The sequence below is a fragment of the Aquila chrysaetos genome, chromosome 8, assembly GCF_900496995.4.
Source record: "Aquila chrysaetos chrysaetos chromosome 8, bAquChr1.4, whole genome shotgun sequence".
In the NCBI taxonomy this organism is placed as follows: Eukaryota; Metazoa; Chordata; class Aves; order Accipitriformes; family Accipitridae; genus Aquila; species Aquila chrysaetos.
The window spans coordinates 9,609,509-9,636,757 of NC_044011.1; the positions used below are offsets into that span (position 1 = coordinate 9,609,509).

The window sequence follows — 27,249 nt, forward strand, 5'->3', positions numbered from 1 at the left end:
AGATACTAATTGGTAGTCTTACTATAGAATCATCAACTAGAACTTGAAAAGTACAGAAATACAAATATATATCAAGCTGAGTTATATTCCTTTATGACAGCAATTGATGTGGTAATATCTTAATTTAAAGAAATTACTCAAAAAATAGGTATAGGTGAAGAAATATAATATAGAATGAAGAAATGAGGGCAGAAATTGAAAGGCGATTGTTCAGATAAAAAACCCCACCTTATTTCCAGGTACATATGAACCAGTTTATTGCTTTTTTCACATGACAGCTGGTTTTGAAACCTTCCAATTCTGGTCAATTCTAAACAGCGGAAATAAATCTAACATTGGGGTTCTTGTGAGATTTTTCTTATTATCATATGAATAATCCTCCTTAAGCCCACATAAATATATATATATATAAATTTATAAACTGAACTATTCAGAGCTATTAACCAAACTTACAACACTAGCTCAATACATCAGCAATTTTTTTTTTCTAATAAAACATTCTGATGTGCCTGATGAGGGGAAAAAATAAAAGTTGAAGTTAGAATTCTCAAAATAAATTGATCCAACACTGAAATAATTTACATTTGGAGGATAAAGCTTTAACTAATGAAAGATGAGTCAAGGTTCAGTTTTTTAAAAAGTAAGATACCTTGTATAAGAAATGTTATTGCTTATGGTCCATTTCAGTTGCTTCTATTTAGAATTAATATTTTTAGAGAAAGTTTATTTAATAATTTAGTTAGCAATTCAGTCAATCAAAAGTTTATGTAAGAATTTTTCATAACTATTTTTAATACCCCATATATTCTTAGCATATAAACTGCATATCAGGTTTTAAAAAATTAACATTTACAAACCCCATATCATTTAATTTTGTAAGTGAAGATTTCAAAAACTTTTTTTCACTCAAGCTGTAATATAAATATACATCAAAGAGTTTTCTATTTACAGAGAAGCAACAGAAGAAAAACTGTTGATTGTAACAATAATTACTTATTGCCTCTTGATAGCTAAAAAGCAGTAAATATCCACACAGCATCCTGTGTGAATTATTTATGTGTATATCTTAAAAAAAACAAATGCATTTTAAAACAATTAAATGTACTTTGGCCTTAACAAACTTGGTGAGAAATTGTACAACTCTGTATTTTAATCCCTGGGCTCCAGAAGAAGCATCAGTACCATAGTTTCCCTGTTTAGTTAGCTCTTTGGAATGTTAAATAGTCCTTTAAGGGCAAGTTTAAACACTTCTACAGCAGCAACATAGAAAAACAAATTGTTCTAAGAATAGGGAGACTTCCAAACTGGAGTTTCCTACTGTTTTGTAGTCTCCTCCACAGTACCCAACACCACAATAACCTCAGCTCCTTTAACATGTCTTATGACCTTGCCTTGCTTACAGTTTCTTTAGCTTTCTCTCTCCCTCTTTGGAAACTAGGTTTAAAAACAGAGAAAACATTTTTGTGGAAAGAAGGGTGGATCAACAAAAAAAATCATTTGGAAGCATATTTTAGAGACCATAGGCAAGGAAGAGTGTCATGTTCTTTCTTTAAATATGTGCTGAAGGTAGCCACTTCTGCAGACAGACAAAGAGTAAGATGGAAGTTGAACACCCAGCAAGTTAAAGGGCAGAAGGAAAATGCTACAATATTAAAAACTGTCAGAAGGGCTTGAGTCATAAGAAAGGACAGGTAACTCACAGAAGCTTTTCTCTTCTCAATTTGCCTCTTTAGAACTACTGAACAAAAATGGAACAAGATCTGTCTGTGAACGGCATTAGCCAGGAGAATTTACAGCGTAAACAGCATGAACCACAACAATAATCAGACAGGATGAAAAAATATTTATGCTATGAAGAAGCATGCAAGCTTCAATGGAATGAATGTGCAAAGTTCATAACTATTATAATCTGATAAATATAACTCGAATCTGCATACAGTAAAGGATGCAAACATAAGGGTAGTCATCACCATAATGAGTTTGAGTTACATCATTTTTATATAAAAGGAACTCTACCATGTTTTCTAAAATTTGTTTTGTTTATAATGCTTAGCAGGTTAAATTTTTATGATTAGAAATTCTTGTCTTCATTGCATGCATGGACACAACAATGGGAAATAAAATTAGATATATACTTTATTAATCATTATTGATTATCATCAGTATTTTATGATCAAATAAATTTTATCATTCCTGTATAATTTCCCCAAATAATTGAAATAAAATGCATGACATACACACATTTCTAAAATATTCATTTCCCAGATACTTGCTTATTAGATTTTGGCACATTTGTCTACATACAGTGAATAAGCAAAAGATTTTAATGTTGCAAAATAAAGTAGTAATCTAAACCCAGCAAATTTAATATTGCACATGCAATCTCATTTCTAACTCTTCTGAGTTTATCCTGAGGACTGAATAATAAAAACGAGTATACTATAACATTATTAAAAATTATAGCATACTATAAATGCACAAAGAAGCACCAATTAGGGTCTCATGGGCAATCTGGAATCTGCCACTTCCTAATTTTGGTGTGCTTTACAACTAATATAATATTTGTTCCTATGTAGTCCCTCCTATGTGCTTTTTTAAAGGAAAAAGCAAACACTTCCACCTTTGGCAAAGGAAACAACTCACTCCACTCTCTTTTTCTCCTCCACCTCTCATTATTTTTGTTGGAATATTAAGACACCTTTATGACCATATGGTGCTTGTGTCAGAGGCAGAGAAGGAGGAAAAAAGAAGGGAAACTATATGCAGGAACAAAATACCCTGGACATGGGGAAACATCTACTGGGAGTGGGAACCAAGCTTCATTTCCTCTGCAGACAGTTTTGTCAGGGGTAGAATAAAGCCGAGTTCTGAAGATGGGACAGCTTGGCTTGTTTCAGCTCCTGTCCCACCCCTTCCAATATACAGCAGCTCAGAGAGCTCTCAAGCGTTCACTTCGGCAGAGAGGCCTGTCTGCCTCCAAATTTTGACGCGGTATTATTCTGATACTTGGCCACAGTTGTTCTGCAAGTAAGAAAGGATATCTCAACATTCACGTTTATGTATCAGCAAAAGCTGAAGAGAATTTCATGTTACAAAAAACACACTATAGCCTGAAGGGTTTATTTACACCAAATTAAAGATCTGCTGCAAACACAGTAAATGTGACAGCTTCTCAAAGAAAAGAATGTCAGAATCCATTAAAATGGAAAAGGTTATGCCACCTAAGTATTAGGGTTGCTCGCAACGCCCCTATTAGCTACCAAGCTATGCTACGATGGCTGTAAGAGGAGGGAACACAAGAAATACTGCCATTATGAGCTCTTACTTTCAAAAATTTGTAACTAGGAAAAGCAATCTTTGGGATAAATTTTTGTATACTAATTCTATGCTAAAAGGTTAAGCTCTTTAAAAACACCTAATAATAATGATATCTGCACGTCTATATAACCTAATTGCTTATGCAAGCACGGTAACAAAAAATGATAAATTGGCTTGAAGATTGCATAAACATTTTCTCATCCCTGTATCTGAAAATGCCTTAGTTTGGTTTTTAAATTATCACATAACCAAATGGTATGAAAACAGAATTTCAGAAATGTATCAAAGTAACTTAACTGTGAATATAGCTATCTCTGTGTGCAAATACAAGAACGCAAAGTTATTTATATTTGTACCGCTATCTGTATCAACTATCTGTGTAAATACATGTATTTACAGTTCAGTAACATATTTTATATATTAATATACATCATATTAAACATAACTAGACACACATTAAAAATCTGATAGACCTGTGTTGTAAAGGTGCTCCACTGTGAGCAGAAGGATTATCACAGCACATGTAAGCACGCTCTGTACCAGCTTTCACTGAGCTGACACAGGTAGTGGAATTGTCAGTAGGTCTGCAGTTTCTGGCACAAAAGTGTTCATCCGGATTCCCTAGTACTAACATCAGTAGCTTCCCTGTACTGAACTTCATGCCACAGCAGCATAAAGTTTTATGTTCCTGCTCATGCTGAAATCAGACATATGCCAGGATTACAGACAAGTCCTAAATATCCCAAACAATTTTTAATTTATACCAAGATCTTTGATGATCAGGGTTCACATGGACACCTATGCTTGTATACAACTCAACTGACTTCTACAAGGAAAACGAAAATGTGCATGGGCTTAGGAGCCTACATAGATGTAGGTCAATACAAAAAGTGATCATTAAAATATGAAAGCATTCTGAAAGATATAGATAGCATTGTGTAAGCACAAAAGCATAACTGTGTAATTGATGTAATGTGGTTTTCTTTATCTAGATACTTTGGGAAAAAAATGATTAAGGAAGCACAGGAAAATATCAGGTTCCATGTACCTCCTTACTTTCTTTTTTCATAAAATACTCATGCAAAAGCCTTACAAATGCAAATTTCGATGGAACTCTATACCCACCACTTAAATCCTGTAAAAGCTTAGTAAGTGATCAAGCAAATATTACTATAAGAGCATTATAGTAAATATATTATTTATTCGTAGGCTACATTAAGTATAATTAAAATGTACATTATGATGAAGAGGATACATTTTCATTTAACGTGCTGACTTTTCAAAAAAAATCTCAAAACATAATACCATTTTTTATGACTTGCAGAAAAAATCTCATTCCTTGGCAACATTTGGAGAAAATACAGACAGAAGATCTGACATCCTAACATTTTGTAATAGAATATTAAGCTTTTTCACCCTTATTTACATTTTACCTTATCCACAACAGTGAGAGAAAGTTGTGTATATATGATTACTGTTAGCTGAGTTAGATTGGTGGCTCTATTTAGTTCTGAGCTACCACACAAACCATCATTACAATTGACAGTATGGAATTATTATTAACAGACAAGCTGAAAACAGAACAAGGTAGAAAAACTAACTTCCATTTTTACCCCAAATGGGATTCTTTTCAGCTGCCTGGATAAATATGTTGGTAAAGTATAACGAATTTTGAGGACAAGTAAAATACTTAAGTTCAGTCAATCTGCAATGCCTGAAAACTTTTGATTTCCCTTAAATATTTTCAGGTTTTTAGACTTAATTCTTATAAATTAACCTATAATACAGTGTAATGGATCACTAGCTATACATCTGGTTAAACGCAACAGTATTTTATAATAGAAACTACAAACTACAGTTTTTAATCATTATTTTACTGATTTGGAGGTAAGTTTCAAATTGCGTTAGAAATTTGAGCATAACGATACTTTTTTTTTGTAGTGTTTTGGAGGGATGGTAAAACTGAAAATGATTCATCATTAGCCTTTCCCTTTACTGAATAACTTTCTGACAACCATGCAACTCCAGAAGTCTATAAGATGTGATCCATTAAACACATGCAGAAAAGTTGCTTGATGATTCCATTTTTCTTCTAAATATTATTTCAAATGGAATTAAAATATGATTTTCCTCTGAATTCTGCCTGATGCAACCACATACACATTTCCTTTATGCAATGTGATCTGATTACCAGAGATAAAGTACTCAATGTGAATCACACACTGAGGAAAATGTTATTCAGTATTTCATACAACACACTCACTCTGCAAGAATTTAATAACAGAAGAACATCTTCAGGATGCTAGTTATTATGAGGTAATAACTCGGAGAACTAGTAACACTTGACTTCTACCATGTAGCTCTAGGGATGCTTTGTTTAATTCATATTCACTGTAATCTTGTAACTGCTGTCCTTTTGGTCAAAAGCAAGCCAAATGTCTACTGACATTGCAGACTGTCTGTCTGCAAACTAAGCTACAGAAGATAGAAAAGTTAGTTTTGACACCTATACACTGTCACCACCTTACTATAAACACTGCAATAGTAATGAAAGATGGCTGATATGATTATACAGTGCCAAAGTGCTATACAGAAGAACTGATGCCCTTTAGACCTCATCAAGTCAGACTAGCACAAGACTATAACAAAAAGTCAGACTGTAACGATAGAAAAAAGTAATAGAGTAAATAAGCCTTCACTTAGGCTAGTTACAGAATAAATACTGGTTACCAACCTTTTCAACATGTTTTCTCTACTTATGTTCCTATACCTGACAGATTTTATAAAATACTAATTAAATCACATTCAGAAAAATTACAAAAAGCAAAAGGCCAACTTCCAAGAGAATAAAATCAACAGAAGCCAAGATACATAATAGTACATGAAGCTTGAAAGGTTACATGTACAAAATAGTAAGCTTGCTTTTATTAAGAAGAATGAGGGAGATATCAGAGCAACTTTCTAGCGTTATCTTCCTTCCCTGGAGTTTAATAAAGTAGGTCTGGTTTACCTGATGTCTAAAACCCGAATCTTCCAATGATTTTGGTTAATTTATTCATCTAGCTCTGTTCTAACCTACCAATACAACAGTATATTCAGCCCACATTTATTCTAATCACCATCAAATATAATTGCAGTATAGCTAAGTGGCAGCTAGCCATCTGTCTTTCTCCACACAGAAAAGCCAGTCATTAACGAACTTCTTCCAACTTAGATCCTGGAGTTCTAAGTGAAAAATAGCTAGTATTCAAATAGTACAAAACTCAGAAAGCATTTCAAACACTGCACTGTAATATTTATTAGTGTTGATAGCATGCTGAAATTTTACTTGTATTACATAACCAGAAATCTACATAATCTAGGAATGTATAGTAAAATTCATGTGGCCCTGTTAACACTAATTACATTGCTGCTACTTCTCACATCATGGAAATGTAATTGTATAATTTTTTTAAATTGAATTCTTATCTAGTAAATATGGAAAGGCCTGCACACTTTCAGAAGAAATAATAGATATAAGATACACTGATTACAGAGCAATGATAGTGATATAAGAAAATTAGATTTATAATCTTTGTATTCATCACACTGGGATAAGATATGCAATTCATCTCTTCAAGAAATTGTGGAGAATAAGATTTTAAAATTATAGAGTATAAAAGAAGTATGTTAGTTGATTCTTATTCTCAAGGAGCAGGGAGTTGATGTAGAAATGAGTTCATGCATGGACCCATGATCTTAATGAGATGGAGACATTCATAAATATGTAGTGTGGCATCTAATGCCATTTGGCAGTCTACATCCCATTCACTTCAAGTAAGTTCCATGAGGAACTGACCACAAGGAGGGTGGAAAATGGTGGGCTGTTGGGCCCAAAGGATAGCAGTTAGCTGACCAACTGCTGGTAGGGTGTTACAGGAAGCATTCTTCAGGGCTCAATACTGAGCTATTTAACATCTCATTAAGAAGCTAGACTATGGGACAGAATGTACCCTGAGAGACCTTGTGAATGACATCAAATTTGGAGGGCGGCATCTTGACAAGCCGGCAAAATGAGTTGACAGGAATTTCACGAAGTTCAGCAATAGTAAATGCAAAGTTCTGCACTGGAACAGCTCAGGCCAGGCACTGACTGGCTAGAAGGCAGCTTAGCAGGAAAGATCTTGGGGATCCCTCTGAACAACAAGTTGAACAGTTGTGTAGCCTTGTGGCAGAGATATGGCAACTGCGTTCTGGGCTACATCAAGAGTGTTGAGGGAATTCAGCATCCCTCTTTATTTGATGTTTGTGAGACTGTATTTAGAGCACAAGCTCACATTTCCAACTCCCCAGTACAAGACAGACATTGATATATTGGAGCAAGGCTGGTGGAAAGCCACCAATATGAAGAAAGGGCTGGAGTACATGACACATGAGGAGAGGCTGAGAGAAACAGTTTGTTCAGCCTTAAGAAGAGGAAGTTTAATGGGAATCTCATTGTATCTTCTGTTACCCAGCATGAGGGCACAGTAGAGATGAGTCAGGCTCTTCCCAGAGGTGCACAACAGAAAGAGAAGAGGCAATGGTCACAAACTGCAATAAAGAGAATTCTGACTAGACAGTAGAAAAAACTTCTTCACAATGAAGGCAGTCATTGGAACAGGTTATCCAAAGATGATGTAGAATCTCCATCCTTGAAGACAATCAAATCCCAGCTGGACAAAGCCCTGAGCAGCCTAATGTAATCTGAACATGATCTGAATCTAAATCACAGTTTTTAAACCAACATGAAAAATGAAATGTTAACGCCCAGGCTGAAAAACTCCTACTACATAATATAGCTTTTTATTCTTGGGAAAAATTATCATAAAAATAATTAAGAAAACCAAACCAACATACTCTTCTACAGAATTTGAACTCTCTGCCAACGACCTAAATCTGGGCAGTCGGGCTTTCAGACTTGGTAACAGCTTTCAGGGTGTATTATTCTTGCTTGCGAAGTATCTCCTCTCTGGCACAGCTAAGAGGAAGATATCCATGCTTACTTCATTAAACCTATCAGCAGTGTTTGACACTGAAGAACAGCATGTGCTGCTGATTTGCCTGGGAGACTGGCAGAAATGAATCAGTCACCCTGAACTGGATAGGTCAATTCCTATCAGTCAGCTTCAAGACAATTCTGACGGGTGGTTTCTTTCCAGCCCTGAAAGCCTTTATTTGTGTGATGCTACGAGGATTGGTTCTACCTCGTTTTGTTTAACACAAAGCTTTATGAGAGATCTTGAGACAACACACTTCTTAAGTGGCAACAGAAACTAGCAGATTCCTTATTTCATTTCATTCCTGCAAACACAGATGGGCTGCAGACCTAAGGCCCTTGTGAAAAACCTGGATGTATTGTTAAAAAATGTCTGGAATGAGACAAAGAAAGGTGTGGTACTGGGAAAAAAATACTATTAGAAGATAATCAGGGCCAAACACTGATGAGACGTTTGATGTCTATCACCTTCCTTGGGGCTGTGCTGGAAAGGAGATGGTTTAACAGGAACACTAGAATGCTCTGAATGCCTTAAGCAAGACTGAAGAGCTGGCTAAAACCAAGTTACTTAGGCCCTCCTGATTCTTCACTGAGATTCAATCCACAAACAGTGCCACCAGCCATACATACAAACACACCTTCACTACCTTTGCATTCATATTTTCCAGTTGTACATTGATGTTATTATCTACCTGTCCACTTTCAGTCTCGAATATTGCAAACACGGTAGCTGAGGATGACATGAATGACTCAAAAAATTCAGTTTGATCTATCACGCTCAAGCTCTTTATAACATACTTCAAAAAATAAAGAGTTTAAAGGATAAACATGCATATTTTAGTTTTAGAGAACTGAATACAAGTTCTGCTTAGCAGGTTCATTTGAATCTTAAAAAAACCTCATTTAAGTGAAAATGGGAAGATATTGTCTTTTTTATATTCCATTAAAGTCTGTAGCAAAATCATGATTTTTTTTTCAGGCTAAAGAATTGTATTTTGATAGCTGAATTTTGGTTGCAGCACTGAGACAGAAAATCATACTCTCTTGAGAAAATAAACAGCATAAATACAGGGCTCATAGCAGCAAAAAAAAGGTTTATTGATACTTGTTCCACGCTCTATACTTTTCATGGTCAAAGTCCTCAGCTATCAGTTTCTTTTCAATTTTTGGTAGCCCACAGAAAGTGTATCTAGTAAATAAAAAGTAACATTTTAATGTAGGATGTGAATCTATTTAGAACACTAAATAAAAATAATTATATACTCTGAGAAAATTAAATTAAGTATCCAATACAAATTCCTATGTCAGGACTAAAATTCTGGCTTCTTGAAAACTATAAAAAAATTACCATAGCATTCACCAAGACATTTCATCTAGTACCTTACAATAAATTAAAGTTGTCACTGAATTCACAGATCACTGAATAGATGCTTTAAAAAAAAAAAAATGCAAAATGGTTTTTTATCAGTGTGGTAAGAATTTATTATCCCATGATACCATCTTACCTCTATCATTCATACCATTTTATCTCTAAATGAAAGTAAGTTTTCTCATGGTAAGTTTCTATAAAATGCCTGTTCTTGGAAGAATTCCTTTTATTACTTTTCCCAGGATACAGTATTGTACATAAGAGCTGGGAAATTAAGTCGTACTTCCATGTTGTAAATTGTCCTTCACTTACGTAAGCAGCAAAACCACTTTAATCTCACAGGTTTACTAATATAGATAACATAAATTACAAAACCTTATTTTATATTAATGAACATTGATAAAACTCTTTTTGTCTTATTCTCAGTCACAAGTGAACACATGTGTTTGGTTTATACACAAAGCAATTTTTTCCTCCATGCCTTTTATTTTTATCTACCACTTCATTCTATTTTATTTATGAGAACTTATTGTTGCAAGGCTGGTTTTCATTAATACTATACAAATGTTTTCTATAATAAACTCTTCAATATACATTAGAATGTTTAGTCTTACTGGTAGCTTTACAGCTGCAGTCCTTGACAGTGTCTTTGCAAACTGAAAGTGTTACCATGATTACTAGCTTCCTGTGTTTACAAATGTATGTTATCAGAAGACATTTAGTAAAGTTCGAGAAATGTTTCTTAAATAAGTAATACCTTTTCATGAAATTCATGTTTCTAGTACATTAAAATCATGACGTTAAACAATAGGACCCAATAAACGACAATATACTTACTGGTTAATTACAAAACTTGGTAACAAATTCTTTAACCTTTAGTCATGTGGAATAACACCTACAGGTTAAATGTGGATGGTTAAGCTAGAAAGGTAGTCAGAGGTTTCTCCTCTGTCACTATAGGAAAAGAATTTGTACTTTCTAATGAAGTGACAAAAAGAATCTGCTTCAGATATTCTGATTCTACAAGAAGTTCTGTATTGTGCTGCTGATGCACCCTGCTGTCAACTTTGGTGATACTACCAGTTACTTCACTGGAAAACCACTGAAGTCACTAATGCTCTTGTAGTTCCAAAACTGAATTCTAGGCTCTGAGAAACAGAGTTTATTTTTGCAATAAAATTATGTACCTCAATTGTTAAGTGTTTAGACATTTTGGTTCATCTTCAAGCAATGGCTTCTGATTGAAAGGAACTCAATCTTTTTCTTGCTTGTATGATTCACTTGTGATATTGCAATAGTTCAATTTTATTTAGTTCCTTTATGTCATTTTTTTCCTGGCAAACAGAATGAATGCATATGGGTACCCTTTCTAAAGCAGCTTCATAAGGAAAGAAGGCTTATACATCCATGCTGTGTGTACACTTGCCTGCCTTCATTCCTAAAGAATGTGTATTTGTTGGTCATTTTCAACTGAATTTGACAAAAAGGCAGATTTCAAGCATAAACAGTTGCCTTCATGTTTTATGGAAATACCGGAGAACAGAGAAGAGTGCTCCAATCAAGAGGCTTGTCTCTCATGTTATTAGACACCAAATACCTTATTAAATATCAGCAGAAAAAGCTTAATTTTGATACTAATCAACCAGAAAACAAAAAAACCTGCAGGATATCAGGCTGTGTTAGTTTGGATGCTTCATACCTGATGCAATGGTTTATTTTCACTTTGTGTTTTTTCATGTAGTAGCATAATCTTCCAGTGGTTAGGCTGCAAATGTTACACAGCTTTAGAGAGTCCTTCTGAAAACACAAGAACCATGATAATATTTATAAAGGTCATCCAAAGTTACCATTTTAATCAGACAGTTTGTAACTTGCAAGAAAAGAAGATGCCATAATAGCTCCTTCAATGGATACCTTGTGAACTACTCTGTCTCTGAGAGTGGGTCTATGGGATCCTGAAGTAAAGTCAGCATACATCTAAAGCAGTCAGTTAGACAGGGATGAAGAAAACCATGAAATAGACTGAAGAAAGAAAGAATAAAGAAACCTGAAAATACAGGCTAAAGGAGAGAGTACTAGATACTAGAGAGGACGACGGAATCCCCTATATAATGAACATACTACACTCAGTGAAACTTTTTTTAATCTCCCACTAGTTAATAACCAATATTTACATTATGATATTTTCTAGATACCTCATCAAAGACTGTTGTCCCATTGAGTTATGCATGATACAAACCCAAAGTGAAAAATAGGGTCTAACAGTTGAACACCAGCCCCCAGCACCAGGGCAATTCAAAGAGCCTAAATTAGGCTCTGAACCCAGGCTCCTTCAACTGTTGGTGAAGAGAATGAGACACTTCAGCAATTCAAAAAGATGAAGTGCTGGGAGACATGCTGAATACCTACAAGATGCTGAGTACAGGGATGTATGTGAATTTCAATTCCCCTTTGGAGTTCAGTCACTTGAATCAAGACTATAAAAGTGATATATCTACCTACTGAAAATGCAGACCATGACATTCTTCTCTGAAGAATAAAAACTGCTTTCAGGAAGGTCCCCTTAAATAATGTCTCCATCTTTTGCATATTTATTTAGGAGTTATATTACAAACTCAGGAGGTGGTGACTCTGTTAATTTCTCTTTCCAGTTCACAAAATTTCAAGTCTAGAACTTTCACTTCCTAGCATCAAAATCTGATAATCCAACTGCAAAACTATCTTTGCCCAGTAGGCCACACAAGAGGTAAGAACACAAGAGTTAAGGCTTTAGGAGAACTTCTAAGGCAAGGGAGTCTACCTCCAGTCTACTGGGAAGACCGTTCAGTTAGGAGTCAGCTGATATGCATTTAGCCTCCCTAAAGTATGAACTCTAACCTGTGACTTGAAGCAGAAAAGGTCATACGCACATGTCAGCTACAGCTGCTTTCAGAGGAATTGTTTTGGCAATCAGAACAAACATTTTGCTTGTATTTTACAAGTTGAGAAGTGCTCAGCCATGTAGTTGGCTAAACACCGGTGCTAAAAACGCCATCAAGCAAGCTTTTTTGTTATCAATGTTAAAAGGGTATTAACTTAAAACTAGTAAAAATGAAGAATATTTAATATTATAAAAGAACAAGAGCTCATAGTGTTCCACTTGCCGGAAGCAAAAGAACAAATAGGATAAAATATGGGGATTAATCACTAAATCCTACTTAAGGATGACCTGATAAAGAACAACTTAAGGAATATCAAACAGGAAAAAATCTAGAGTTAACTGATTTGTTACTGGCAATTTAGTGATTGCAATTCTGCAAATGTATTTTAATATATCCCCCAAAACACACTTTCTTATTACTGTCTAACGGAACATTGTACAACAGAGGAAGAATTGTTCTATTGCTACTAAAGGGCCATTTGTTTTCTCACTTAAGCTGAAAAAAATTTCAATTCTATCTGGTGACAGAGAAAAGAAAAAATGACAATCCAAACAGAAGCAACCCTGTGAAAATCCAGTAATTTCCTCAACAAAATTTATATCTAAAGGTCTGAATGTTGTATACTATTGGCAGGCACAGTATTGTCAATGGTTGACACACAGTTAACATTTCTGTTATAAAGACTCCTTTGTCAGAAAACAGCAGACAGGAGAGCTTGTGAAATCCCATGCAAGTTTAAATGTGTAACTCACTGATTTCCACTGATACAACTGAACTTATTTTGGTTTTTTAAATTAAAGTGCTGGATGTCACACAATTTCAGTGCACTGTCTGTATTTTTCATAGTGGATGAACAATTGGATGACCAAAAGCCTACAGACACTATCAAATAAAATATTAAAACTTCATTGTTGTCCTGAATAATAATATTGTAATACATATTAAATATGTCCAAAGGCATACTAGAAGTTCATAAAATAATCATGACTTAAACAGGTTTTAAGTAGAAGTCTGAAGCATGCTAAAAATTTACTTTCGTGGATTTTTAAAGATAGTATCTCTCTGTAAGTGGTTGTCTAAAATATTTACACAGTGAAATTTGGCTATTTTGTGGTAATTATATATAGGTCTGGACCGCAAATTTCTAACAGTATTGCATTGGTTAAGTTAAGTATTGGCATAATTTACAGATATAATGGACTCTGACACCACCATTACCTTCGGGTTGTATTACTTTCTAAAAAAAACCCGTATCTTCTAGCTCAACTAGAAGTTACGTATTTCATGCAGAAATCACTTTCTGAATTTGACGGACTATATTACGCAGGAGATCAAATCAAGTTGTATTAATTGTTCCTCTGACCTTAAACTATTAATCTAAAACCTGACGAAATAAATGAAGGGCACACAAATTAGAAGGGCATGAGATGAGCTAGTAAAACACTGTATAAAAGATGTAAAAAAATCAGCTAATACACATGCACTTCCTGTGAAAAGTATTTTTTCAGTCCTACCTTACAAAGCTGCAATTTAAAAGTATAATGAGCTCATTCCTCTGAGATTTTTTTACAGTAAAAATTATTATCTAGGGTATTCTAATAAGGTCTGGGTAGAAGCTTTATAAGTACGCTATCTAAAAGGTTTCTAGCCATGTGGGAATGCCCTCCCCCCAAAAAACCCACTTGTTGAACATCATTGCAAGAGAAATCCACTGATATGAAAAAAAAGACACATCTGGAGGATAGGTAAAGAAAGCCACAGAAAAAGTAGGCACAGAGCAGTAGATAAGAGTGCAGAAAGAGAGAGATCAATAGACCTGCTTTGGAAAGTAAGGATGTATGTTTTCAACTCCTGTGAAAAAAGAAAAAAAAAAAAACCAACCAAAAAACAGTTTATCAAATTCTGGCTCCCAATGTCAGTAAAGTATGCATGTACCTTTGCCTAAATAGTTTTAGCTGAGAAGATATCCAATACAAAACACTAATGTCACGTTAAATCATTAGTAAGAAAAGCCGGGACATTATTTATTTTTTCTAAGGATTTAAATGTAGACTACCAGTCTTCAAAATAAGTATACTATGATTAGTCTTGAAACAGAAAACTTGGATCATAAAGTATCTCCCCTAATTTTATGCAATGAGACGTACAACAAAAGGAAACTAATTCAAAGCTTTTGGATTTTTCAGAAGACCTCTAAACTATTACTATAAGAAGGGGGCTGAGGTGGCTGCACTCGTGGGTGCACATGGGAGTGAGAATGTGCACAGGGGCATGCACCAGCCTCGTACGCGTTGCTTTGCACAAGCCCTTGCATGCTCCCAGCCTTGCATAGGTCCTTGCACCCAAACTCCTTGCAGGGACACTCCTTGCACAAGCCCTTGCACACTCACTCCCTTGCAGAAATGCTCGTTGCATGGGGCCTTGCTCCCTCACTCCCCTAAATTAAAAAAAAACATGTAGGAAATAATATTTCATTCTGTAAAACATGGGCTTAATAATATAGCTGTCATTAAGACAAATCTTACATGGAAATAACAGAAAAGAAATCCTATCTGAACAATTATTGAAAGAATGAAAGATCTGCTAAACTTTAGAAGACTTAATACCTACAGATATTTTCAAGAACACATGGGTAAGTCCAAGCAACTTATGCAGAAGTAGTTCTTTCTTTCATATTATAAAGAGATGCATAGTGAGACAAAAATTATAATAAAATTGTTCACGTGATAATGGCAAAACCAATGGATGTCTTAAGCACACAAGACAGGCAAGAAAATACTGCACCCTTTGATTTGGATTTACATCGGGTTTTGTGCAGAATACTATGTATTGCCTACCAAACACACAAAAAATTCTCAGTAATATGCTTATGACTAATGAAATAGGCATCAAAACATAAGTTTAAAGATCTATTCTTCCTCCAAATTGTTGTTACACAGGAACTTAACAGTATGCCACGCTTGCTTCAAGGCATTCAAAAGTTTTCATCGCACACTCATTTCTATGATGCTTTAACTTTGTCACACATTGTGCAGAACTTTTGTACTTACTGCAGTATACAATTGTTTGCTCTAGACAAGTGATAAAAAGTCTTCCATCACAAAAAAACCCAAACCCCAAAACACAAACAAAATTAGCCTGGATCCTAAACAGGCTAATGACATTAGCTTTCAATTAAGGCATGACACACTGTCCATATTTCTATTGTCAAACTGAAAACAAATCTGTATTCACTCTTGCTATGAAGATCTTGACATCACCCTTCACAGAAACATGCATGAAGAGTAATTTTTTTTTTAGAAGAAAAATCTTGCTTTCAAACACAAGCATGCAAACTGTTAAACATACAGTAAAAAATATCATCACAAATGCATGAAAATCTAAATTATGTGTTTACTAGTCTATTATAATTCAGGCAGGTTTTATTATCGCATCAGAATCCTGTTTTGTCAAGGAAGAGGCCCAACTGAAGTTCTATAGAAGGTCTATCTGATTCTAGAATTACACTGCTCTCAGCAGCAATTCCTTTACTTACAGACATCCCCTCTACTTACACCCATCAGAGACCAAAATCTGCAACTATAATAAGCATAATATTTGTAATGTATGCATGGAGTCAGAGTGTAAGTATTAAACACAAGACTTCCATAATGCAGCTTTCAGCACATTGTGACCACATACTGGACCTTTATAACTTCATCTTATCTGACACGTACTTTATCTAAGGAAGGAAGTTATCAGAGCGCAGTAATTTTTGCAGCAAAAATTATGTAACTATGCTATCAAAATGAAAAGCTATGCCAAACTGTTTATATAGTATCAAGTATATCAAGGAATCAACTGTTGCTGGGAGGAACCACTCAGTCTTTCACAGTATTTTTTCTATCACATTGTGTAGAAATTTTATCAATGTACCAACAGTATTGTTTGCTACTATTTTTTGGCTTTGCAGTAATTGTCATTTCAAAATGGTTAAGAAAACTTAATGAAAAAACCAAAACCTCCCCGACCCCTTCAAAGCCTTACCAGTTCATTTCAGTTAAACATAGACCAGGAATATATATTAACATCAGATAGGAAAAGAAAGAAAACTTCCATTTCCCTGGTGTGGACTCCAGCCCTCTCTGCGTGCAACAAGGCAACAACTGGCTTCAGCACATCAGTGCATAACTCTGGGGAGCAGAGCCATAGCAAAAATCATATTGGGTTAGTGATCACCCAGGTCCCCACTTTGGGGAGTGACATTTTGTTCCTCTCCTGTTTCCTCAGTGCTCCCCCACTACTTTCTGTAGTGCAAATGTCACTTTGCTACCTCTCCTGTCTCCTTCACTGCTTCCAATGTCATTTAAGTTATAGCAGTGACAAGAGGCGACTGTGAGACAAGGGATGGCACCCAGAGGTTGACAGCTACAGACACGGCCTGCTGCTTCAATTCCTCATGGCATTCATTTCATACTTGGCAGCAGTACTCGCTGCATACTTGTTGAAGCAGACCACGTAAGAAGAATTAGCTGCGGTAGGGATCTCAGCTGATAAGCACGTGTTGCTGCTACCCAAGCACTGATGCAGGCTTACTCAATTGTATTTATGAAGTCAACCTTATGTTTATGATGTAGTTCACTATTATAACCAGAACAATATGGTGTTATATAGGTTTTCTGAGGGTCAGAAGGGAGACCGACTTATCAGAAAAATAAAGTATCTTCTCAGTTGTATTTATTGCCCCCTTCGCATCACATCTTCAGAAAAGCAGCAAAACTTTTAAAGCAAAAACATCTCAAACACCTTTTTCCTTTTTCTTCCCCCAGTTTGAGAGTCACTTAATCAGCACTAATTTGTCTGACCTTAGTAGTAGCAGAGCCATGGAGTGGCCACAAACCACACTCTTATGGAAGAAGAGGTAGAATCATGGGAAAACTCATGTTGGAAATGACCTCAGGAAGTCTCCAGTCCAACCTCCTTCTCTAAGCAGCATTATCTCTGAGAACAGACCAGGTTGCTCAGGGCTTTTTCCATTTGGGTCTTGAAAACCTCCAAGGAGCCTGTACAACTCTGGGAAACCTGATGCTGTGCTTGACTATTCTCATGGTGAAAAAGCTTTTCACCATCCTGAACACCTCATTTCAACTCACATCTTCTGTCCTCCCATCATTCACTAGAGTGAACAGACTGGCTCTATCTTCCTGACAGCCTTCTCATAGCTGTTGGGCCATTAGGTCTGTTAGGACCTAATAGCATTAGGTACCTTGGGAGCTTTCTCTTCTCCAGGCTGAAAAAAATACAGTTCCCTCAGCCTCTCATCACGGAACACGTGCTCCAGCACCCTGTCTTGATGGCTCTTCACTGAACTCACTCCAGGTATCCTATAGCATCCCCAGGCAACTAACAGGGAGAACACTAAGATAAAGGCTGAAGCCTACATAGAAGCCAGGACTTTTCCTAGCTAGAATGAATGATATCAAGCTGAAAGAAAGCATACGTACATATGTCCTTTGGAAACTGTTCTGGAGTCTGGGTGCTGAGACAGGTGTATGGCAGATGCTTTCTAACTAATCACTTTCACATTTTCTATTGGCTAGCTCTAGAGATGTGCCAAGCTGCATGTGGGAAATGATGACGTTAGATAATTCTCTACTCAGCAAGTTGACCGCTTAAAATCTTGTTCTGAGACTATTATTAACTGTTTTCTAATACTTTGTTATGAATTCCTACGCTTGCCGTCAAACATCTGAAAACTGAAAAAAGCCCACTTCATTCAGTGAAACACCAAAGATATCCACATACTCAGACCACTCTGGGATTTTAACTTGTATGAAATCTGTAAACAAGTAAGACCTTTTCTCTCATATACTTAAAAAAATTTAGTCTGACATTTGCTCTTTTATATTAGTTTTGGTTGGCAAAGTTTAAAATAGTTTAATTCCAATGCAAGAATTGACAGAATTTGACAACTATCTCTGTAATTGTCTCCAGTTAGAATATTTTATTCATTAGTTCATAAAAAACTGATTAGTAGAGTGAATCTTGAAACATCACTGTCATAATGTTTTAAAATCAATTTGCATTTACCTCCTCTAGGTATGAAGTTTAAAACCTTCCAAGGTCTTTTTCTACATAAAATATCGTGAACTAAATGAGGTGATTTAAGACAACAAGAAATGTCAATCAAAAACATGAAATGGAGTCTAACTGATAATTTACTTATTATCCATTTTAAGTCATATGACTGAATTATAAAAAAAAGATTTACTGGAGATTCAAGTGTGTAACAGATTTTCATAAATGAAACAGCATGATTTCTTCATGCCTGAGGATATTAAACAAATCTTATAATCTTAGCACTGCAGCTAAGAACAATATCAACCTTTCCCCACATTTGCAAAAATTAAGAGCTGATTTTAAAGTATTTTAAAATAACAAGAGCAGTATGATTAAGCCATGTAAGTTATAGCTGGAAAACATAATATGAAATACAGACTTTTAGAAGACATTATGACCTTAAGCATTAGTATTTTTCCCGTGTATTCTGCTTTTACATTATACTATCGATGTGGTCATTACAGTAAAAACAAGCATGGAATTGGAAAGGAACATAACTTTAAGAGGGAAAATAAAAACCTCCTTGCGTTGAAGCTTTTCATGTTTGAATCTAATGCAATTGAAGTGCCTCATCAAATCAGTTACATGACTGTGTGTTGCCACAAAAGAGGAGGTACAAACATGCAGCAGAAGCAGGCAGGGCTGTAGCAGCCACAACTTTTGTTAGCTTACACTGTTACCAAACTGTATGTGAAGTCTGCACTGCTGTGAAAGAAAATGCTGAGCTGCTTTTAATCTAGGTTTAACCAGGACCCCAGTCTAGTTCACTGCATGGCCATGCAAAAGTTGCGCAAATAAATGTCCAGGGATGAAAACCACACCTTTCAATTGTGGTGCAAGTTTATGCTGCTTTAAGTGCTTGTGGAATCACTCTGCTAGAACGCAGTTTCATAACTAGTTTTAAATGAATTAAGACTGTGATGTTGCTGAGAAGGACATTTCTACCCACACAGCTTGTGCTGACAACATATTCCTGTTTCCCCTTCTCCTTGCATACGTTAACAGGTGTTAGAGCTGATCCAACCTCCTCTGTAGTTGCAAGAAACACCAATGTAAATGCAAAAGAGGGGACGGAAGCATGCAGTCAGGACAGGAAGAAGGGTAGGACAGAGGAGCCTCGTGGTAGCACGAGCTTCGCTTGCCTCAACCCCAAAGACTGCAGTTCAACACTTAGCTTAAACAGGCTGGAGTATTTTTCAGCAGGATCAGTTCCCTGACCAGCCAACATTGTACAAATATGGGCACTATAAGGGGCAGCAGTAATAAACAGCCTGAAACAGGAAGAAGATAGGACTGCCTTCCAGAGCACTGACAGTTTAAATTGACTCACAGTGTTCACTAAAGCATACTCGTAGATTGTACAAAATTTCTATTGTTAAATTGGAGCGGTTCCTCCAAGATGGATGTACTACTGCCCAATAAACATTTATCAAAACTTTCCTTTAATTTGACATCTACTTGCCCCAAAAGGTACTGCCTTTTCCAATAAATTAGCTATTATAATAGAAAGGTAAACTTTTTTCTGGTAAACAATGCTTTCCTATAGCCTTAAATTCAGATCAGAAACTGTTACTGCTACAAGGTAACTAACAAGTTTTAGTTACACAATGTGGATGAATATAAACAGAATGTCAAATCACAATTTTCAGAATGTAAACAAATCACATTATCTCTATGGTTAAAATGAAACCCTTGCTATGAGTTATTATCAAGGGTAAAGGGTAAGAAAGTCCTTCACAACACACATTACTGATAATGGCTTGAAACAGGAGCTTAAACAAAGATTGAGAACTCATTCCAATACAGAGACTGTAGACTCCTAAATGAAGAACAGAGGGATGAAAATCCAGAACTGCAATCTATATAACATTTTTTTCTGCTTAGAAGCCGTCGTGGTTTAACCCCAGTTGGCAACTCAGCACCACGCAGCCGCTCACTCACTTCCCCCCGCCACCCAGTGGGATGGGGGAGAACATCAGGAAAAGAACTAAAACTCATGGGTTGAGATAAGAACACTTTAATAGAACAGAGAAGAAGAAACTAATAATGATAACACTAAAAAATGACAATAGTAATAATAAAAGGATTAGAATATACAAATGATGCACAATGCAATTGCTCACCACCTGCCGATTGATGCCCAGTTAGTCCCCGAGAGGCGATACCCCCCCCGGCCCCACTCCCCCCAGTTTCTATACTAGATGTGACATCACATGGTATGGAATACCCTGTTGGCCACTTTGGGTCAGCTGCCCTGGCTGTGTCCCCTCCCAACTTCTTGTGCCCCCCCCCCCCAGCTTTCTTGCTGGCTGGGCATCAGAAGGTGAAAAATCCTTGATTTTAGACTAAACATTACTTAGCAACAACTGAAAACATCAGTTTTATCAACATTCTTCTCATAGGTAACTCAAAAACATAGCACTGTACCAGCTACTGGGAAGACAATTAATTAACTCCATCCCAGCTGAAATCAGGACATAAGCAATTACACTTCTTTTAGGAGATGGGAGCTGTGCTTCTGCATATAGCTAAGACTCTCCCCAGTTGGATAGCTCTGCTTTGGTTTTTGAAATCCAGGAACAAAACAATTCTTAGCATCGCTACCCTTCTAAGGCCATCTAGCAGATATTCTCACTTTATCCCTTACACATTGGCTGTATGTGGCCCATTACCAGCAGCAGTTTCTGACTGATTTCATGGAACACAGATGGATGTAATAGTGATATTTTCTATATAAAACCTACTGGTTTACACACTAAGCCAGAAAGAAAATCTGAATTCAGTACTCTGGCCAGAAGAGTTCAAATTCACGTGCTGCAGAAGGATACTTCAACTTATCTGGTAATAGCGTTACTAAAGGAGAACCTGTAAAGGAAAGATAAACTCCTCCTTTCCTGCTGAAGCTCTGCCATTTTGTAGTAAGGAATTCAAAGTTCAGGAAAAACAGGAAAAAAAAAAAAAAAAAAAAGAACATCCTTTCATAGCTTTATTGGCTCAGCACTCAGGAGGGGATGTCTTAAGTTCCAGTTCTACTCCAAAAACATCAGATACATTTTAGCAAGAAATGATGGACATAAAATTCCAAAAAACAGAGCTTCCAAAACTCCTGCATGAATGATGTATGCACTAAAACATATTGTCTAGTGAGTTTCCTACCTTGCCACTTTGTAGCCCTATGAGTCCTAACTCTTTGCAGGACAGTAACAGCACTTTGAAAGGACTTGTAGAGACTTTTCCCTCAGATCTTTTTCACCTCAGCAATCTTGTAACTTGTTGGTTAAGAATCTTTTAAAAGTTAGGAGATAGACTGGAATTCCCTTCCTACAGTTCCCTTTAAGTAGTAAAATGAATCCCCTCCTTGAAAAAGTGCTTTTACCACTAGTTTATTACAGAAAAGGGGGACACTAACACTTTATTCTCTCATGCACCGTTGCAGAAAATAGGAAAAATAACAATTTGGAGGGGATCAGAAGTGAACAGAGGTATCTTCCTGCTGTCCACATTCATGTACAGACACTTTTCTACTTGCTAGTCTGTATACTAATTTTTAATTATATTCCTAATTCTACCCATGCAGTACTTGTGAAGTATGAGCACATAACATGGCATTCTTGATTCCACTTGGAGGACAAAACAATTAAAATGTAAATGTCACAGTACCTAGCATGTTAGTGCAGAAGACCGTTATTGAACGTTGCTCTTAATCTAAACTGCTATATGAATTACAGTTTTGGAATAACATAAAATAAACCAAAACACTTTCTTCAGTTCAGGAACAATTTTTTCCATGAATAGTTATTAAGTAATGTATTTCAATAAGTAAATTTTAGATTTAGCCAGAGCTGAGAAAAGTCTTGAATACTGTATGTACTTAGTTTCTGTACTTACTACTGGCTATGAAAGCAGACTTGGGAAGAAAACTTTATCCAGCAACTTTCATGAAAAATGGCTTAGTAAAACGCTCTTTGCACAAGCATCATCAAAGAATTCTGGAACCTTTACTACAGTATTTACAGTCATATATGCATAATGGTAATCTGTTAGACTCCATGCTAAGAGTTTTAGACTCACTGCATGCTTGCAGCAAACGCTATTAATCTGTACCTAGTTGTTTAACCTGGAGATGCTGAACACGTTGCTGACAACCCTGTGCCTTGTCATGCTGTTAACAAAAAGAATTACCATGTCTGAACTATATTTACCTGCTGTGTTTTCAACCCTCCAGTCAACTCCTAAGCCTTCCATGAGAACTTCATCAACGATGTCAACCTTTGACAAGTGAGTAGTTAATAAATCTGAAGCTCCATTTAACCAGTTGTTGGAAAAGAGAAAAGGGACACCCACTTCTGCACAGAGTGGCAGTGAGATATTCCTTACTCTATCCTGATTTTTTGCAACACTGACTGGAAATTATTTCAGTGACTGCCTGTCCCCACTTGAAGCTTTTGAAAAATACAGCACTGGCACTATGAAACTTCCAGGACCTCTAACAGTTTCACTGCTTGCTACCCACTTATGAGCAGAACCTGTGGAGCGGGTCAGAACACTGTTAACCCTACCTATGACAGGGTGCCAAGGAGGCAGGCACGGAGGCGGGCAGGCAGGCAGGGCAGCAACAAAACAGGTTGCCGGGAGAGGTCAGGGAATCTCTGATGTTGGAGGATTTCACAGCTTAACTAGGAAAACCCATGACTGACCTGATCGAGTGCTAGTGACAGGCCCACTTCAAATGGGAAGTTGGGTTAGATGATCTCCAGAGGTCCATGCCAAAACCCTATCATTTCCATGATTCAATGAGTGGCTCCAAAGGCAGCAGACTTACCTGTTTGCTGTTGCTTAATGACAGTACCACATGATTTAACATTCTGTTAATGTTTAGGAAGTTAGAATTGCAGCCATGAATGTTAAAACCCCATGAATATTTAAAAGAAAACTTAAATTGTGATTAGACTCATAGCTCGTTATGTTCACAAGTCAAAGCTCCTTTTTTAAAATTAAATATGTATTTCTCAAACTCCACTGAAACAGCTGATTCTTCTAAACAAAACAAAGTGTCTTTTACATATCAAGGTGTAAACAAATATGTGCAAATATCCACGACTTGAATTTTGTCCAGAGAAGAGGAAATGCCTTTTAAAAATTAATCCTTAAACTCCCTAAAGTGTTATAGCCTATTCCACACATCTCTAGAATTAAAAGCAACCAAACCAAACAATCCTTAACACAAAAGGGTTATTTGGTTGTTTTCACCTTGTATTTTTCCCACTAAGGTGAAACATGTTTTAGTTTTACTAAAAAGGAGAAATTTTTTAATGTAAACAATTTCTACTCCATTTAAAATTTGTTTAAAGATGGACTTGTTTGGGTTTTTTAGAGGATGGTCTTACAGATAACAAGTCCAGAGAGACTGCTCCAGGAAGACTGTTTCAGCAAAACAAGGGGAAACAATGTATTTCATAACTGTTGTCAGAAGAATATATAGAATTAAAAAAAACCTTGAGAACACAAGACTTTGCTAACACCTTGAACTGTGTCCAAATAAAGAAAAACACCATTCAGGACTTTAAACACAAATGTGTGCTCCTATTAGCTCATCCACTTACTTGTTGAACATTTGCATCCTGTACTAGGTGAAGCTTTTTTTAGTCCGAAATCTAACAAAAGTAGACAAATAAAACAATATAAAGCAATTTGAAAAGCCTTTATCCTAGTATTTTCACTCACATAGCTCTAAATTAGTTACAAAATAGGACTGTTACTGAAAGTGAAGCTTGCTGGATCAACTCCTCTTTATCTTTGAACTATGAGTTGGAGAACTGATGTTTGTTATGAGTTTAGTATTCTCCTATACCATGTGGAAGTTTTTTATTATTTTTCAAGCTTATTTTAAAACTGAATGTATTTTCCAGATGTTTGCCACCCTATGTGATGTTCATATGAAATTTATACCACACTGTGCCAGTATATGAAAACGCTTTCAAATAATACTACAGTATCATTTGACAGCATTTTGCTAGATGTGAGGTAGTAAGTCTGGCACACAATTCTATAGGCTGACAGTTTAACAAAATGTGCATTGCCAGTACAAAACAATACAGAAAAATTGTGGCACCAAAGCAATACGCTTGGAAGCAAAGCATCACAATTTCCACAGGCACAGACAGTTACCTTATGATAATATTTCTGTAAAGCCTGAAGGTAATTTCAGCAACCAACAAACTCCAGATAACATTTTAGCAACTCATGCACCTTCCTGACATTCTTTGTCGCCAGCTCTAACTGGCTATGCTTCCTGGACACGTGAGAGTAAATTAATTAACATCACCTCTATACTAGCAGCAAACATACCACAGTGTTTTTCATCATGGCTTTAACAGTGAATCCATCGGAGACCTGCTGCTTGCTTTTCTTCGCGTGCCCCAGGGGCTCCTGCTGCTGGGGACACCTGTCACCTACGGGCTTTGAGGGGCCTGAGCCCGCTTTCTCCACTACCATCTCCCCAGCAGCGCCCGCGACGGACAAGAAGCAAAATACTGACTGGAAAAAACAAACAAACATCAACGCTCCGCCCCCAGTAAGTTAGAAAACGCAGTAGGTCTACCTCTGTCCCTCTCCCAACCAACGACACCCCCCCACACACCCTTCCCGCGCCTTCCCTGCCCCTGACAGGCCTCCTCACCGGCCCCTCGTCCCTCCCCCGCCACCCCCCTTCTTCACCACAGCTCGTCCCCCTCCTCCCCACCGCTCCCGCTCCTTCCTCCCCAGCCCTCCATCACCACCTGCTCTTCTTGCCCTCCCTCCCCCCGGGGCCTTTCGCCCCCCCCCCCCCCCGCCGGCTCTCGCCCTGCCTCACCCCCGCCGCCACCCGCCAGGGTCCCTCAGCGGCGTCCGTTGGGGCCGGGCCGGGCACGGGCTAGCACGCGTCCCCGGCCTCGCGCTCGTCTCCAGGCAACGCGTCAACAGCCCGCCGCCTTGCCGGCGGGGGTCACGTGCGCGGGGGGGGGGGGAGCAAGAGGTTAACCAAAGAAACCCCAGCGGCAAAACACCCCCCCCCCCCCCCCCCCGCCCCGCCGCGCAGCCCACACCGAAAACTGGGGAGGCATGCGCGCCGCTCGGCAGAAATTAACGGAGAGTAATTAACACGGGGGGGGGGGGGGGGGAAGGCGGTCACGTGAGGAGAGCTGGGAGGTGTGAAGAGGCGAGAACTACGTTACCCACAGGGCCCCGAGACGCCCGCCGCCCGCCTCCCCCCGGCAAGCGCATGCGCAGCCCGCCGCCAGCTGCCCTCCTCGGCTCGCGCCGGCGGGCTGGCAGCCGCGCGGCGCTGAGAGCTGTCGGGGAGCGCTCGAGCGGCGGGTGCGCGCGCGCGCCTCCCCTCCCTCCCCTGCTTTCCCCCCCGCCGCCGCCGCCATGATAGGTGAGTGAGCGCGTGAGGGAGCGAGTGAGCCCGGATGCAGATCCGCCCTTTCCTGCCCGCCCCTCCGCTGCCGCCCACGCCGGCGTATCGGCCCCCCGGGGGCGGCGTTGGGCTCGTTTGGCTTCCCTCGGTCCCCCTCGGCACGTCCGCCCCTGGTGCCTCGGACCCCGCTACGGGCGGTGGCGGGTGCCCGCGGGGATGAACCGCCATTTGCGCGGCGCTCGGTGGCCGCGGTTCCAGGGGGGCCGGGCCGGAGCGGGGGCCTGCCGGCTGGGCTGTGCCGTGCCCTCGCCTCCTCCTCGCCGTCGTTACTGCGCCTGTGGTGAAAGCACTTGGTGCGCTTGGCGGGGCCCTGCGGAGGGCTCGGGGGGTCAAAGTGCGGTGGGTTCAATGCCCTCCTTCTTTGCCCCTCTGGTGGGGGATGACCCAGCAGCGGCCAGCCCGGGGCTTGTGATTGAGGTCATTCTTAAATTATTTTTTATTTCCCTTCAGCGTATCGATTGTAAATAGTGTTGGGCAAGGTTTGTGTGACTTGTGAACTTTTTTGGCCTTGCCTAGTATGTATATGTGTTAGTGGTCTGGCATGGTACTTGCTGGCGGTGATCTGAAAAAGCAGCAACTTAGGCTCAGTCGTGTTGGGAGTTTGGCCGTTTGGTCCTTGAGTTGACTTCTGTACCCATCTAATGGTGGTATAACATGTGAATTGGTTGTTTCAGTAGTGGGTTTTCTTCTGTTACTTGTAAGGTGAATCCGTACCTGGGGAGTCCCACAGGATCCGTTTTGTAGCCCTTGCCTCTTGTTACACATTTTATCTTGCTTTCACGTTCTCAATTTTATTTGAAGTAAAAGCTATAAAATGTAGTAGATACGCTTCTATTATAACAATTCCTTGCCTTCCTCAGGCTTGCTGTTTCATCTTCAGTGTAGGTGTCATAGTTGCTCTCTACATAAGACCTGATGAAGTTGAAAAGGATGCAGTTTGTTGTCAAAACATTTATTGCTTTTAAATTGAACGTCTCAAAAGTGTCCCAGAATCCTATGGGTCTTTCAGCTAGACACAGTTTTTTCTTAGCAGCATATGAACATTTGTATTTGAGTAATGTTCTTT

General features: G+C 38.1%; 2 protein-coding genes across 8 annotated transcripts in view; one reads left to right on the forward strand and one right to left on the reverse strand.

The window, feature by feature from the left end:
- Positions 1–26,047, reverse strand: part of PACRG (parkin coregulated) — a 262,236-nt gene extending 236,189 nt beyond the window's left edge. The window contains exons 1-2 of one of the 7 annotated variants that reach the window (XM_030022008.2): positions 25,943–26,047; positions 25,073–25,261 (exon numbers count right to left, since the gene is read on the reverse strand). In XM_030022008.2, coding sequence (XP_029877868.1) covers positions 25,073–25,261; positions 25,943–25,987 — 234 coding nt within the window. In that variant the 5' untranslated portion in view covers positions 25,988–26,047. Of the gene's footprint in view, positions 1–25,072; positions 25,262–25,403; positions 25,442–25,503; positions 25,515–25,572; positions 25,784–25,809; positions 25,884–25,942 lie in introns of those variants that run through there. The other 6 variants (XM_030022009.2, XM_030022014.2, XM_030022010.2 and 3 more) reach the window with 6 other exon arrangements.
- A 25-nt stretch (positions 26,048–26,072) lies between these two features.
- PRKN (parkin RBR E3 ubiquitin protein ligase) overlaps positions 26,073–27,249 on the forward strand; it is an 800,965-nt gene continuing 799,788 nt past the window's right edge. Inside the window, exon 1 of the mRNA XM_030022007.1 lies at positions 26,073–26,141. Within this exon, the coding sequence (XP_029877867.1) occupies positions 26,135–26,141 (7 nt within the window). The 5' untranslated portion in view covers positions 26,073–26,134. The remainder of the gene's footprint in view (positions 26,142–27,249) is intronic.